The sequence below is a fragment of the Papio anubis genome, chromosome 7 (assembly GCF_008728515.1).
Source record: "Papio anubis isolate 15944 chromosome 7, Panubis1.0, whole genome shotgun sequence".
NCBI classification, from domain to species: Eukaryota; Metazoa; Chordata; class Mammalia; order Primates; family Cercopithecidae; genus Papio; species Papio anubis.
The window spans coordinates 112,767,138-112,783,686 of record NC_044982.1 but is presented as its reverse complement, the minus strand read 5'-3'; the positions used below and the strand labels follow the sequence as shown (position 1 = coordinate 112,783,686).

Below are 16,549 nucleotides of genomic sequence, written 5' to 3'. Positions count from 1 at the left end.
AGAAGATACACTATACAACGAGTAAGCATAAGAAATCGAAGTGTCTTTATTAATATCAAAGTAGACTTCAAGACAGAGTACTACCAAACATAAAGAGGAAAATTAGATAATAATAAAATAGTCAATTTATCAGGAAGACAGATCAATCATGAATGAATGTCCCAATATGAGAGTTTCAAAACATATCAAGCCAAAACTGACAAAACTAAAGTGAGAAACCGATAAAACCACAATCATAGTTTTTAATACCTTCTCCCAGTAAGTGACAGAACAACTAGACCAAAAAATTTGGTAAGGGCATAAAAGATGCAGAGTAGGAGTTAGCAAACTTTATCTCTAAAAGGGTTAGATAATAAATATTTTTGGTTTTGTCAGCTATAAAGTCTCTGTTGTTAACCACTCAATTTTTCTTTTGTAAAGCAAAAGCAGACATAGACAAAGAAGTATATGAAAGAGGGTGGGCGTGCTGGCTCATGCCTGTAATCCCAGCACTTTGGGAGGCTGAGGTGGCCAGATTGCCTGAGTTCAGGAGTTTGAGACCAGCCTGGTCAACATGGTGAAACCCTGTCTCTACTAAAATACAAAAAATTAGCCAGGCATGGTGGTGTGCACCCATAGTCCCAGCTACTCAGGAGGCTGAGACACGAGAATTGCTTGAACCCAGGAGGCAGAGGTTGCAGTGAGCTGAGATCGCAGCACTGCACTCCAGCCTGGGTGACACAGCGAGACTCCATCAAGAAAAAAAAGGTAGTGTATGAATAAGTATGGCTGTATTCCAATAAAACTTTAAGTACAACAAGCTACAATCCAGACTCGTCCTGTTACCTAACACTTATAGAAGATTACATCCAACAACTACAGAATACATGTTCTTTTCAAATGCAAAAGGTATGTTCACCAAAATAGAGCATATGCTGGATCATAAAATAAGTCTCAATAAATTTTAAGAGTGAACTATTATAAAATATGTTCTCTGACCACAATGAAATTAAATTAGAAACCAGTAACAGAAAGACATCTGGGAAAAAACACACAAATATCTAGAAATAAAACATTTCTAAATTAGAAAATATTTTGAAAAGAAAGATAAAACTGTATCAAAAGCTGTGGGCTGCAGCTAAAGTACTGTGAGGAAAATTTATAGCTTTAATATTTATATTTTAAAATAAGACAAATACAAAATTAGTAAAGTTCTACCTTAAAAGCCAGGTAAGCCCAAAGTAATTAGAAGAAAGAAAATAAAGAGCAAAAATCAATAAAATGAAAAAGAGACAACAGAAAAAATAAAGCTAAAAGTTCGTTCATTGTTGGTACAGTTGCTCTGGAAAACAGTTTGGCAGTTCCTCTAAACCAGGGTGTCCAATCTTTTGGCTTTCCTGGGCCACATGGAAGAAGTAGTCTTGGAACACATAAAATACACTAACGATAACTGATGAGCAAAAAAAACAAAAAACAAAAAACAAACCAAAAAAACCTCATAATGTTTTAAGAAAGTTTATGAATTTGTGTTGGGCTACATTCAAAGCCATCCTGGGCTGTGGTTTGGACAAGTTGCTCTAAAGGTTGAACACAGAGTTACCATGTGACCCAGCAATTTCACTCCTAGGTATATACATAAGAGAAATGAAAACATAAGTCCACACAAAAACTTGTACGCAAGTGTTCATAGCAGCATTATTCATAATAGTTAAGAAGTAAAAACACCCAAATGTCCATCAAATGATGAATGGATAAATAAAATGTGGTATACAATGGAATATTATTCAACAGTAAAAAGAAGTGCTTTGACATAAATGAACCTTGAAAACATCATGCTAAATGAAAGAAATTAGTCACAAAAGACCAAATATTATATGATTCCATTTATATAAAATGTCTAGAATAGGCAAATCTGTAGAGACAAAGATTAGCAATTGCCTAGGACTAGGGGAGTTAGGAAGAAAATAAGTATGGGGTTCCTTTCACGGGTGATGAAAAAAATATTCTAAAACTGATTGAGGTAAAGATTGTACAACTCTGTGAACACCCTAAAAGCCAATGAGTTAAACACTTCAAACACTATGCATTGTATGGTATGTAAATTATATTTCAATAAAACTCCACCTCCCAAAGTGCTGGGACTATAGGCATGAGCCACTGTGCCCAGCCAAAGCTATTATTTTTGAAAGTTGGATCACTGAAAACATTTTTTAAAATTTTTATAAACTCCTAGCTACACTAATGAAGAGGGGAAAACAAAAAAGGGAAAAACACAAACTAATAAGAAATGAAAGAGGAAGTATCACTCCAGATCTTATATACAATAAAAGAAAAAAGGCAATATAAACAACTTCACCTAACACATTTGACAATTGTGTTAGAAATGGATCAATTAGCAAAACTGACACAAAATAAAATGGAAAATCTGAATAGCCCCAAATCTATTAAAGGAACTGCATTCTTTGTCAAATAGTCCAAGAAAGAAAATGCCAGGCCCATATGGCTGCACTAATGAATTATAACAAACATTTAAGAAAAAAACAAAACACCAACCTTACACAAACTCATTCATAAAATAAAGCAGGAAGAAACATCTTCCAACCATTTTATGAAGCTAGTATAATGCTGATACCAAAACTCCAGTTATTTTTTTTAAAAGACAATTACAGCACATCCTGATAAAGGCAGATTCAAAAATTCTTAACATAGTATCAGCAAATCAAAACCAGCTATATATTAAAAGGATAACATGATGAACTACAGTTTATCACAGTAATTCAAGGTAGTTTAACATGAAAATCAAACAATATAATTCATGATATTAACAGAATAAAGTGTTGGGAGAAAAGCTGAGTGTTGGGAGAGAAGCTGAGGTAGGGCTTGCATGTCTGACATAATACAAAAGAGTCTTGGAACATGTCCAGGGTCCAGAGTCTAAAACCCCTCCTGGCCTTTGGAATGTGTCTAGACTTGCTGGCTCCTGGCTTCTAGCACTCCCATTATCTCAAGTAGCTATATGTTTCAAAGAAAATGCTACATCATCACAGCTGCTGCTCATTTGCTTGATACACCACTTCCTTTCAACCCCCACATCCTTACCACCTGTTTCTTTGATCACCAATAAATAGTGTGGGCTCCCAGAGCTTGGGGCCTTCACAGCCTCCATACTAGCATTGGCCCCCTGGTCCCACCTTCTTTCTTGTCTTTTCTCATTTCTTTGACTCCGCCGGACTTCACAGCCCCCACGGCCTGGTGTTGGGTCTGATCACCCTAACATTTGTGGTACCAACATGGGGCAACGAAGACCCCAGTGAAGGAACACTAGAGTACGTCAAAGTGGAGGACACATCGTCAGAGGACACCTGAGGACGACTGGAAGAAGCTTGGTGGGGAAGCTGAGCACTCGGAAGCACCAGGGTAACAATGGGACAAAGTAAAAGCAAACATTCTGCTTACTTGAATTTCTTAAGGCATTTATTACGAAGGAGAGTGAAAGTTAGTACTCAGAATGTATCACTCTTTAGTACAGTAAAGCAGTTTTGCCCATGGTTTCCGGAACAAGGGACTATGGAATTGGATGAATGGGAGAGAACTGGAAGAGATTTTAAAAAGGCATATAAAGATGGAGCAAAAACTCCAGTTTCCATTTGGTCAAAGTGGGAGCTAATAAAGGCAGCTCTTGAGCCATTTCAAACAGATGATGAGACGGATTCAGATGAGGAAGAGGACAAAAGTGTAAAAAACTTCAGATTCTGAGTGTGAGGAACAGCTAACTGGAGGAGATTAAAGAAAAGAAAGGAAAACTTAAAAAAGTATGTTTTACTAGCACGTCAGCTCCACCTGCTGAATTAAGTGAATGGCCACCTCCTCTCTCCCCCTTACTGGGCAAGAAAATGAATTAGCTGAAAAACTTACTGCTCCTATAGTTGCAACATTAAAACCTGGAGCAATTGGTGGTGCTATACGAAATTCTATTTAAAAAAGCTAGAGCTGAGGGAGACCCTGAAGCATGGCAATTTCCAGTTACTATAACCCAGCAAAGAGGACAGAATATAGCTAATTGGGCCACTTTTCCTTTAAGTTTTAAAGGAATTTAAGCAAGCCATTAGTCAATATGAACTGAACTCTCCTTTTGTGCAAACTTTGTTGAAAAATGTGGCTCTTGATAATAGGTTAATACCATATGATTGGGATACTTTAACAAAATCTGTTCTCACTTTGTCCCAGTACTTGCAGTTTAAAACCTGGTGGGCTAACTAAGCTCAAACTCAGGCAAGGGAAAACACACAAGTGCAGCCACCTGTGCCTGTTTCCGTTGAACAGTTAATGGGAGTTGGCCCTAATTGGGGTAGATTAGAGAATCAAGCAGTAATGGAGGATGTTGCCATTGTTCAGCTGCGCTCTGTGTGCTTACGGGCATGGGAAAGGATAAATGTTACAGGAGAAAAATATCTTTCTTTCAGTTCTGTCTGACAAGGACTTAAAGAACCATATATTGATTTTATTGCTTGGCTCCAAGAGGCTGTGTATAAAGCCATAATTGATAAAACAGCCCAGGATGTTATAATACAGCTTCTTGCATACGATAATGCTAATGCAGAGTGTCAAACAGTTATTAGACACCTGAGAGGGAAGGCTCATTTAGCTGAATATATTAAGGCTTGTGATGCCATTGGAGGTAACTTACATAAGGCTACTCTTTTAGCTCAGGCTATGGCTGAATTGAAAGTAGGAAAGAATATGCCCTGTTTCTCAGGCTCTTGGTTTAATTGTGGGCAATTTGGACACACAAAACAGGAACGTAGAAAAGGATATCAAAAGGAAAAACCACTACCATCAACCAACAGAAAAGTCTCGGTGTATGTCCCCAGTGTAAGAAAGGCAACCACTGGGCAAATCAGTGTCATTCTAAATTTAGCAAAGATGGACAACCTCTTTTGCGAAACAAGAAGAGGGGCCCACCTTGGGCCCCTCAACAAACCAAGGCATATCTGGCACAGCCAGCGCCCTTACAAACCATACAACAATTGTCCCCCGCCACAGCAGGTCCCCTGTAGACCTCTCCAGCACAATTCCTGTCTCCTTACTTCCTGGGGAGCCACCAAAGAAGGTCCCCATGGGAGTTAGGAGACCCTCACCCTCAGGAACAGTCTATTACTTGGAAGGTCTAGTCTACATTTAAAAGGTATCACTGTGCATATGGGAATAACTGACTCTGATTATATCAGAGAGATACAACTAATTATTAGTTCCTCAACTCCATGGTCTGCCTCCCCAGGAGAATGAATTGCTCAGTTGCTGCTACCCTACATAAAACTAAGCAGCAGCACAGTGAAAAGAATAGGAGGCTTTGGTAGTACTAATCCAGCAGGAAAAGCTTTATATTGGGTTAATCAAGTGTCTGACAAAAGACCTATTCATATAGTAACTATTCAGGAAAGGATTTTGAAGGACTAGTAAATACTGGAGCTGATGTCTCTATTATTGCTTAAATCAATGGCTCCAACACTGGCCTAAACAAAAGATTTCCATGGGTATCGCTGGTGTAGGGACTGCCTCAGAAGTTTTTCAAAGTTCCTTGATTTTACCATGTCAAGGGCGGGATGGCCAGGGACCATCCAACCTATTATTACACCTATTCCTGTCAATTTATGGGGTAGAGACTTATTGCAACAATGCAGTGCTGAAATATCTATTCCTATGGATCAATATAGTAATAAGAGTGGACAAATGATGAAAAATGCGGGATATTGCTCGGGAGAAGGACTAGGAAAAAATAAAAACAGCCAATCAGAACCTTCAGAAGGATAAACAGGTCAGACTGGATTGGGGTATCATTTTTAGGAGCAGCCATTGTTGAGCCTCTGGCTCCCATTCCTCTTGTTTGGCTAACTACCAAACCAGTTTGGGTGGAGCAATGGTGGCTGAAACAGGAAAAACTGGAGGCTTTAAAAGAACTGGTGCAGGAACAATTGCAAAAGGGATATACACTGACTACTTTCTCCCCTCATTAATTCTCTTGTATTTGTCATTAAGAAAAAATCTGGTAAATGGAGAATGCTAACAGATTTGAGGGCTGTTAAATGCTGTAATTCAACCCATGGGCATGCTACAACCAGGGCTGCCCTCCCCAACAATGATTCCAAAATACTGGCCTCTTATAGCAATAGATCTAAAGGATTGCTTTTTTACCATTCCTTTAGCTGCCCAAGATTATGAAGAATTTGCTTTTGCTGTTCCCGCCATAAATAATAATGAACCAGCAGACTGATACCATTGGGAAGTACTGCCACAAGGCATGTTAAATAGCCCGACTGTTTGTCAAACTTATGTTGGCAAAGCTATTAAGCGAGTTAGAGAACAGTTTAAAAAATGGTATAGTATCCATTACATGGATGATATTTTGTGTGCAGCTGAAACTAGGGAAGAATTGATGTTGTGCTACAAACAGAAAAGGCCGTAAATGTAGCAGGGTTAATTATAGCCCCCGGTAAAATCCAAACTTCTACTGCCTTTCAATATCTAGGAATGAAGGTAGAACAAAGGGCTATTAAGCCTCAAAAAGTTCAAATTTGGCCGGGCGCGGTGGCTCACGCCTATAATCCCAGCACTTTGGGAGGCTGAGGCAGGCAGATCACAAGGTCAGGAGATAAAGATCATCCTGGCTAACACAGTGAAATCCCATCTCTACTAAAAATACAAAAAAATTAGCCAGGTGTGGTGGTGGGCGCCTGTAGTCCCAGCAACTCAGGAGGCTGAGGCAGGAGAATGGTGTGAAACCAGGAGGTGGAGCTTGCAGTGAGCCGAGATCGCGCCACTGCACTCCAGCCTGGGAGACAAAGCGAGACTCCATCTAAAAAAAAAAAAAAAAGTTCAAATTTGAAGAGATAATTTAAAAACCTTAAATGATTTCCAAAAATCATTAGGAGACATCAATTGGATTCATGCAACTTTAGGCATTCCTACCTATGCTATGTCTCATCTCTTTTCTACTTTACAAGGTGATTCTAACCTTAACAGTAAATGCTCCCTGTCCAAAGAAGCATTGGAGAAACTTCCATTAATTGAGGGAAAAAATTCAGCAAGCACAAGTAGAACAAATTAATCTGATACAGCCATTACAGTTTTTAGTTTTTCCTACTAAGCATTTGCCTACAGGAGTTTATAGTTCAACAGGATGATCTGGTTGAGTGGCTTCTTCTACCTCACAATACAACCAAAACGCTCACTCTGTACTTAAAATAAATTGCTTTGCTAGTAGGACAAGCGAGGCTGCCCACAACAAAGCCAAGGGGATATGATCTAAATCAGATTATGGTTTCATTAACAAAACAACAAATTCAACAAACCTATATTAATTCCCAAGAATGGCAAGTTAATTTGGCCAGTTGGCATTCTTGATAATCATTACCCTAAATCTAAGATATTTCAATTTCTATAATTAACATATTGGATATTGCCTTCTATTATTCAAAAAGCCCCTACTGGAGTGGCCATTACTGTTTTTACTGATGAATCTAGTAATGGAAAATCCTCATTTGCAGGACCTCAACAGCAAGTTTTTCAAACTGACATTGCTTAAAGAGCTAATCCAACTTTAAAAAGTCAAATACAAAAGTAAAAGGGAAGGGACCAGGAATATAAGACACCGCATATGCAATTGCATTTAGCTTTATTAACATTAAAGTTTTTAAATTTACAAAAAGATCAACCCATGACTGCAGCTGAACAACACCTGACAGGACAAAAGGAAAATAAAAAGGCTGGACAAGATATAGGATGGAGAGATGCACATACAAAGAGCTGGGAAAAAGGAAAGATAATTATATGGGGAAGACGATTTGCTTGTGTCTCTCCAGGTGACAATCAGGTGCCTGTATGGGTGCCCGCCAAACATCTGAAGATCTATCATGAGCCACAGCATCTAGTGGACCCACCTGTACAGTGCAAATTGAAGGTTTAAGGATTGCTTTTTTTGCTATACTATTGCACAAGAAGGATAAGCCTTGATTTGCTTTCTCTACGCCTTCTGTTAATCAGAAAAAGCCTTCTTCTCATTACCAATGGTAGCATTTACCCCACGGTAATTAACCAAAGAGGCAGAAGCTGTTACAAATGCTTCAGCAATGGCATGCCTCCCAGCTACAGCAAAATAAAAATAAAAATAAAAAAGCCTTTGCTTCTGTTTCAGTAGATTTACTAACGTAGGGGTAAGGGCATGTTTGTATTTTTGCAGGAGATGAACACACCATGTGGGTGCCCTCAAGATGTGTATGACCATGGAACAGGAGACTAGAGGGACCCATGGATCCCAACCATGGACCGGGTTTCCCCAGTATGAGCCATAAGCCAGTTGAATCTGAATACAAAGATGGAACAAGGACCAACCAGAGTCATGCTGACATCAACCCCCATAACATGGGACAGATCAAGAAAACCACACAGGAAGCTGAGAAACTGCTGGAGCACCAGGGTTTTACCTTTTGCTAGGATTCAGAGGTACAATAGATGCTTAACGGACCAATGTTTTCTGACTGAATTCCTCTCTACCCTAAATACAAAAGACCCTAATAGGTAGGCAGGAATATCATCGCCCCTATTCAGCATGAAGAAGTTACAGAAGACAGACCTCCATCCTTCTGCAACCCTTAGAATTAAGGGTCCCCTTATAAAAGGGAAAGGGGAAATATGCAAGAAGCATTCAAACCAGAGCAACTCCATTTTGAATAAGGGCTAAAAAAATGAAGCTGGATCACCAACTGGCAATTAAGGGCTGCACAGCCTGCAACTGCCTTGCTCAATTAATTCAAAAACAAAAAGAGGACCTTTTGGATTCAAAGTTGTGTTATGTTACTCTTACATGCCATCTGGAGGACAGAGATGAAAATCTCACCCTCGATACTGTAAAACTATAAGAGCAGGTTTTTGAAGCCTCTCAGGCTCACTTGAATCTGCTCCCTGCAACTGATATTTTCAACATGATAGCTGATGGGTTGTCTACAATCAATCCTCTTAAATGGATTAAAGCCACTGGAAGCTCTACACTTGCAGACTTTGTTCCAATAATTATGTGCTTGTGCTGTCTCCTTTTAGTCTGCAGATGCGGAAGCCGCCACTGGAAAGAAAGCCGCCCTCAAGAACAAGCAATGATGGCTGTGGTGGTTTTACAAAAAAGAAAAGGGGGGCATGTTGGGAGAAAAGCTGAGTGTTGGGAGAGAAGCTGAGGCAGGGCTTGCATGTCTGACATAATATAAAAGAGTCTTGGAATATGTCTGGGGTCCAGGGTCTAAACTACCTTGTAGCCTTTGGAACCTGTCTAAACTTGCTGGCTCCTTGCTTCTAGCACAGCTATTATCTCAAGTAGCCATATGTTTCAAAGAAAATGCTAAACCATCACAGCTGTAGCTCATTCGCTTGATACATCGCTTCCTTTCAACCCCTACATCCTCACCATCTGTTTCTTTGTTTGATCACCAATAAATAGCATGGGCTCCCAGAGCTTGGGACCTTGGCAGCCTCCATACTAGCATTGGCCCCCTGTTCCCACTTTCTCTCTTAACCTGTCTTTTCTCATTCCTTTGACTCTGCCGGACTTCATAGCCCCCACAGCCTGGTGTTGGGTCTGATCATCCCAACAAAAAGCTATCCAATCATCTCAACAAATGCAGAAAACATCTGACAAAATTCAACACACATTCATAAAACTCTCCGCAAATTAGAAACAGAAAGGAATTTCCTCAATTTGATACCATTAAGAAAATAAATAGGTAAGCCACAGACTGGGAAAAAATATTTGTAAAACCCATATCTAACAAGAAACTTGTAAAGGAATATATAAAATATGTCAACTCAATAATGAAAACAAGCAATTCAATTAAAAAAAGGGGCAAAAAGATTTGAACAGGCACTTCATAAGGAAGATGTTTAAATGGCCAATAAATACAACAGTGTTCATCATCATTAGATGAGCATTAGATTAATTGCAGGGAAATGCAAATTAGAACCAATAACATCCACCAAAATGTATAAAACACCAAATGGTGAAAATGAGGAGCAACTAGAACCCACATAAATAGTTGGTACGAGTGTAAAATTGTGCAGCCACCTTGGGAAACAGCTACCTAGACAGATATGCCAGAGTCCAAGTAGGGTGGGGAGGGTATCTATACAGGAAGACTGTTTGGTTCCAGGTGTTGGAGCTCAAGTGAGGCAAAAAGGGTGTCTGTGCAGGGTAGAGTACTGGCAGTGTCTTAGGTTTCTCACCATAGGAGAAAGGCATATACAAATAGGAAAAGGGAGAAAACCAGAATTAACCCTGTGGTATGAGACCAGAATTGGAGATATCAGTGGACACTCATGGTTTTCAACATATACAACTCATATAGAAATAAAATGTAAATGTGTTTGTATATGTATATAAATATATATATGCATATATTTGCCTAGACATACACATGCCCACACACATTCTCTAGCTTTTTTCACTGAGATGTCATGGGAGCAGTGACATCTCAACAGCGTAACTAGCATTGAGACATTGGCTTCTAAATACTTTTCTTCAGCAAAAGGATCCAGGATTCCTTGGAGAAATGACTGGTTCCAGAGATGGGATAGGAAAAATACAAAATGAGCCTGGAACATCTTGTCTTCAGGAAGTAAAAAAAGATTCAAAGAATGATGAGAACACGTCAGAAAGACACAGAGGGCCTCTCACTAGCCAAACATGGGACAATTCGTACATCAATAATAATGACAACCATAGATTTTTGCCCATTGAATAAAATAGGTACCATAAGTCCATACTGATATAAATAAATGAATAAATCAAAAGTTTATGGCTGGGCATGGTGGCTCACACCTGTAATCCTAGCACTTTGGGAAGCCGAGGCGGGTGGATCACTTGAGGCCAGGGGTTCCAGACGAGCCTGGCCAACATGGCAAAACCCAGTCTCTACTAAAAATACAAAAATTAGTTGGGTGGGTTGGTGCATGCCTGTAATCCAAGGTACTCAGGAGGCTGAGACATGAGAATCATTTGCACCCTGGAGGCAGAGGTTCCAGTGAGCCAAGATCACACCACTGCACTCCAGCCTTGGAACAGAGAGAGACTGTCTCAAAAAAAAAAAAAAAAAAAAAGTTTGAGGAAAACTGGGATATTTACATCATTTCAAAGTACCTCCATATAAAATATGTATTACAATGGAAAAAGTAGCTTTACCATGGAGAAGTTGGCACATACTGCCTTAATCAAAGTGAAAATCATTAATGAAAGACCAAATGAAATTGTATACCATCTGATAGGATGAGGTATCACTTCTGTGATATTCCTGTTCAAGATATATAACGTAAATTGAAGACATTAGACAAATCCAAATTGAAGGACATTCTATAAAACAGCTGTCTGGTAATCTTCACAGTTCCCTCATGAAGTGAAGGTAAGACTGTGGAACCATTAATATTTAAGATTGAAGGACACATGACAGTTAAAATGTAACATGTGACTCTGCACTATCCTTTTGCTATAAAGGACATTTTTGGAATAATAGGCAAAACCTGAATGTCAGGGTCTGATGCTTAGATGGTATTATGTCTCAATGTTGATATCCTAATTTAAAAAGTTGTATTGTGGTTATTAGGAGAATGTGCTATATAACATATTTGGGGATGGTCACAGCAACTTACTCAAATGGCCCATAAAAATAAAGGTTTTTTGTTCTGTAAGTTTTCTGCAAATTTGAGATATAGTTTCCAAAAATAGTTTCAGATCCTTAACAAAATGTACATACATAAATTATGTGTGTATATGTATATATATACACACATGTGTGTATATATGTATGCACATATATATGCACACACATATGTGTGTATGTGTGTGTGTGTATATGTGTATATACACATATACACACACACCCACACACACCCAAGTTAATGAATCAAAATTCTCTCGGAGGCTGTACAGTTTATGTCAAAGTCTTCAAAGCATTTAATACATTTCCTTATGAAAAAAAATTGCAATGGTTCTATATCCATAAGAGTAATACTGAATAATGCTGATTGTATGCCATTTATTTTCAATATAGGAAAGGATACCACCAGCCACTCCCTGCCACTCTTCTATTTGATAACTACAAACGCTCTCTGTCAGTCAAAATAAGTCTCTGTCACTTCAGTGTATATAATTGAATTTCCTCTTTTTTGGGGGGGGGACACAGTCTTGCTCTTGTCGCCCAGGCTGGAGTGCAGTGACACAATCTCGGCTCACTGCAACCCCCGCCTCCTGGGTTCAAACAACTCTCCTGCTTCAACCCCCGCAGTAGCTGGGAGTACAGGCACGTGCCACCACGCCCGGCTAATTTTTTTGTAGTTTTAGTAAAGACAGGGTTTCACCATGTTAGCCAGGATGATCTCAATCTCCTGACCTCATGATCCGCCCGCCGCAGCTTCCCAAAGTGCTGGGATTACAGGCATGAGCCACGGTGCCCAGCCTGAATTTCTTGTAGACATATTTTGGGTTAAGAAGGTTGTGAGTCTGCTGATCTTTTATGAAATCAGGCCTACAGATGTCTATTCATGTAAAATTGAAAGATTTCCACAAATAATGTGTGTGCCAGTCGGGCATGGTAGCACATACCTGTAGTCCCAGCCACTCAAGAGGCTGAGGTGGGAGGATTAATTGAGGCTAAGAGTTAAAAGGCTGTGGTGTGTTACGATCATGCCTGTGACCAACCCCTGCACTCCAGCCCAGGTAACATAGCAAGACCTTTGTCTCTTAAAATATATATGTATATGCATGTGTGCTAGAGCTCATTAAATGTCAAGGAAGGCTCAAGCTCATCCGCTCAATAAATCCACTCTCACAGCCTAATTCAGTATGACAAGCAAACAGGCCACATGATGATGTGACTTAATTTATGAGTAGTTCTAGTATGTATTTAAAGCTTTAAATCTTCTTTTCTGACTTCAAGTAAGTTGAATAACACAAAACATATTAACCATAAGAAGAAAGACTGGTACATTAGACTATCAAAATTAGGAATCTCCACTCATCAAAAGAAAATGAATCGGAAGCTCTAGCATGGGAAAAATACAACACACATCTGACAAAGAATTTTTATATAGGTTATATAAAAAACTCCTACAAAGAGAAGATAAAAAATTCAAGTTTTAAACAGGCAAAAGACTTGAACAAATACTTCAAAACAAACTTCAAAAATAAGCCTTGAAAATGTTGACTACAGTATCTTAAAATTGTGAATGAATATCTCATAGAATAAAGCACTGGAATGTATGATTTTTTTTTAATGGACAAGACTACACATTGTTTTGAAATATATAAAAAACATGTTTTCCTGCATACTATACAAGTTTAAACTGGCTGAGACTCCTATTCACTGAAAATCTGTATCACCTAAGAAATATAAACAGTCATTATCAACTGTTAGTGATTCAACTTTGAGACCAAAATTTCCTGCTCTTCCTTTTTAAGTTTTAGATAGGCTTAACTGAAGAATATTCTAGTATCACTTATCTATGTAAAAGAGAATTTTCTGGAATTCATATTATAAGACAAAATACAGAAACAAACTTGGTGTTCAGGAAGATGTAAGACTAAAATTGTCATTCACAGCTCCCAATTTCAAAATTCTGTGTTCATTAAAATAGGTTCATTGTTCTCACTGAATTTATACTCTCTAAAGGCTTTATGGCAAATAAATGCTATCAATGTGAACTTATAAATTTGAGTTGATAAAATGCTGCTTTTATCAATGTTTTATTTGATATAATACGACTTAATTTGATAAAATGTTCCACTGCTTTAAAATACTTGAAAAATAAGCTGAATTTAAGAACTGCTAGGCATTTTACCGAGACCAAGAACTACACAGACCTTGTGAAAATGACATATTCACCATGATACTGGCTAACTGCTCAGGAACACTGAGTAAGATAAATCACTGAGATCACTGTTCAACAAATACATACAGTACTTATCCCTATAACATTTGGCACAGCATATTTTATTGCAACACTTACCGGTGCTACTATTTTTCCTGTCTGTCCAACTTGCATGTCATTGGGAACAAAGCCAGCATCAACAGCAGCACGGGAAGCACCAACTAAGGGGAAAAAATATTTGTCATTTTTTTCAAGCTCTACTATTCAGCTAGTTAGGATATTCCCTGATAACTGTAAATAAAGACATTGATTTAGAATTCTAAGTACTAGTATATTTTATACAGAAAGCTTCAAGGAAAAACTTCTTTTTATACCCAAGTATTTCAGATTTTAATTTAGGCTTAACTCTTCTGCATGCTTTATCAAAAAGGCATTCATAAACTTTACACTATAATGTTTAGAATGTCATTATATAATGCTCCTTTAAGTAACAACTTCACAAGTTTTGAAGAAAGGTCTTACAATATTACCTCTTGTAATACTATAAAGAGAAGATACTGGATAAAGAGTTACAAATAACAAGATGAAGGTTTAACCAATATTTGCTATCAAATTAATAAATAAAATTTAACTGGCTTTCTATTCTCATTCAACAGGAGTCAACAATGAGCTCTATACTTGGAGTAAAACAACCTCTTCCCCAGCAGGAGTCAAGAATGAGCCTCAGGCCTCTTCATCTCAAGCTGAAAAGGACAGAGGGAGCCATAGACAATACAGCTGACCACCTCCAAACACGCACAGCCTCACCACCACTATCTTGAGTCAGCCAGGACTAATTACACCCTGCCCTTCATTTATGTCTGTCCCCACAAGTCCCAAACTCAAAGGTTATCCTTCATAACCTATACACTGATCCCCATAATGCTCTGCATGCTCCCTAACCTGTACCCATCTCCCATATTCCTGACCCTTACACTGTGATTTCTGGAATACACAGCCCAATATCAGCAAAACTTAAGTTATATTAAGTTTTATTGAAATGTAAGTTTTAGAACTTAAAACTTAAGTTTATTAAAACTCAGGTTTTATTTACCTAATAAAACTTAACTTTAAATTGGCTCTGTCTGAAATATAGCTACTCCTGCTTTCTTTCAATTAGCACCACCATGGTATATCTCTCTCCACTCATTTACTTTATAGGTATATGTATTTTTATATTTAAAGTGGGTTTCTTGTAGACACCATATAGTTGGGTCTTACTTTTTCATCCACTATGACAATCTTTATCATTAATTGGTGCATTTACACTACTGATGTTGAAAGTAATGACTGACATAGTTGGATTAATATCTACCATATCTGTAACGGCTATTTGTTGCCCTTCTTCTTTTTTCCTATTTTTGTCTTCCACCAACTGAGCATTTTAAATAATTCCATTTTGTCTCTTTTCTTAGCTATTAGTTGTATTTTTGTTTTACTTTAGTGGTGGTCCTAGAGTTTGCAATATTCATTTACAATTAATCCAAGTCCACTTTCAAGTAACACTTCACTACTTCACAGGTGGTACAAGTACCATTAAATAACAAGATAATCGTAATCCCTATCTCCTGTTTCTTACATGGTGATTCATTTCACTTATATATGAGCACATAAGTAATTATAATACATGAGCATATGTAATTGAATACGTTATTATTTTAAACAAACTGTTACCTATTAGATTAAAAAAAATAAAACTTATTTTACCTTCACTCATTCCCTCTTCAATGCTCTCACTTGCTTTATATACATCAGAGTTTTTGACCTCTACCATTTCCTTCTCTCTGGAAGAACTTTTAGCATTTCTTGCAAGTCTATGACATAGTCTGCCAATTTTTGTCTGAGAAAGTCTTTACTTCTCTTTCATTTTTAAAGGATAATTTCACAGGGTATAAAATCCTATGTTGGTGGGTGTTTTCTCTCAGCACTTTAAACATTTTACTACACTCTCTTCTTGCTTGCATGGTTTCTGAAAAGAGATTGGATGTAATTATTATCTTTGCTATTCATAGGTATGGTGGATTTTTCCCTCTGGCTTCTTTCAGTATTTGTTCTTTATTTTTTATTTTCTGCAGTTTGCAAATGATAGGCGTAGGTCAAGTTCTTCTGGCATTTATCATATTTGGTGTTCTCTGAGCTTCCTAGATCTGTGGATTGGTATCTGACATTAATGTGGGGAAATCCTCAGTCAGATATTGCTTCTGCTCCTTTCTCTCCTCTTCTGGTATTCCCATTACATGTTATACTCTTAGTAGTTGTTCCACAATTCTTAGATATTATATTACAGTTCAGGTTTTCTGGTTTTTTTTTTTTTTTTTTCTTCTTCTTCTTCTGGTTCTTTTTCTCTTCGTTTTTCAGTTCTGGAGGTTTCTACTGAGATCCTAGAGCTCAGAGATTCTTTCCTCAGCCATATCCAGTCTACTAAGAAGTCCTTAAAAGGTATTCTTCATTTCTGTTACAATGTTTTTTATCTCTAGCATTTCTGTTTCTTTCTTGGATTTCTAGCCCTCTGCTTATATTGCACATCTTACTTGCTCTTTATTCATTAGAGACCTTAGCATACTAATCCCAGTTGTTTTAAATTTCCAGTCTGATTATTCTAGCTGAGGGGTTCTGATGCTTTCTCTGTCTC

The 16,549-nt window shown here is 38.0% G+C and overlaps 1 protein-coding gene across 1 annotated transcript in view; it reads right to left on the bottom strand.

Moving 5' to 3' along the window:
• ETFA (electron transfer flavoprotein subunit alpha) overlaps window positions 1–16,549 on the bottom strand; it is a 102,234-nt gene that overhangs the window by 50,983 nt on the left and 34,702 nt on the right. Inside the window, exon 9 of the mRNA XM_003901237.3 lies at window positions 14,017–14,099. Within this exon, the coding sequence (XP_003901286.1) occupies window positions 14,017–14,099 (83 nt within the window). The remainder of the gene's footprint in view (window positions 1–14,016; window positions 14,100–16,549) is intronic.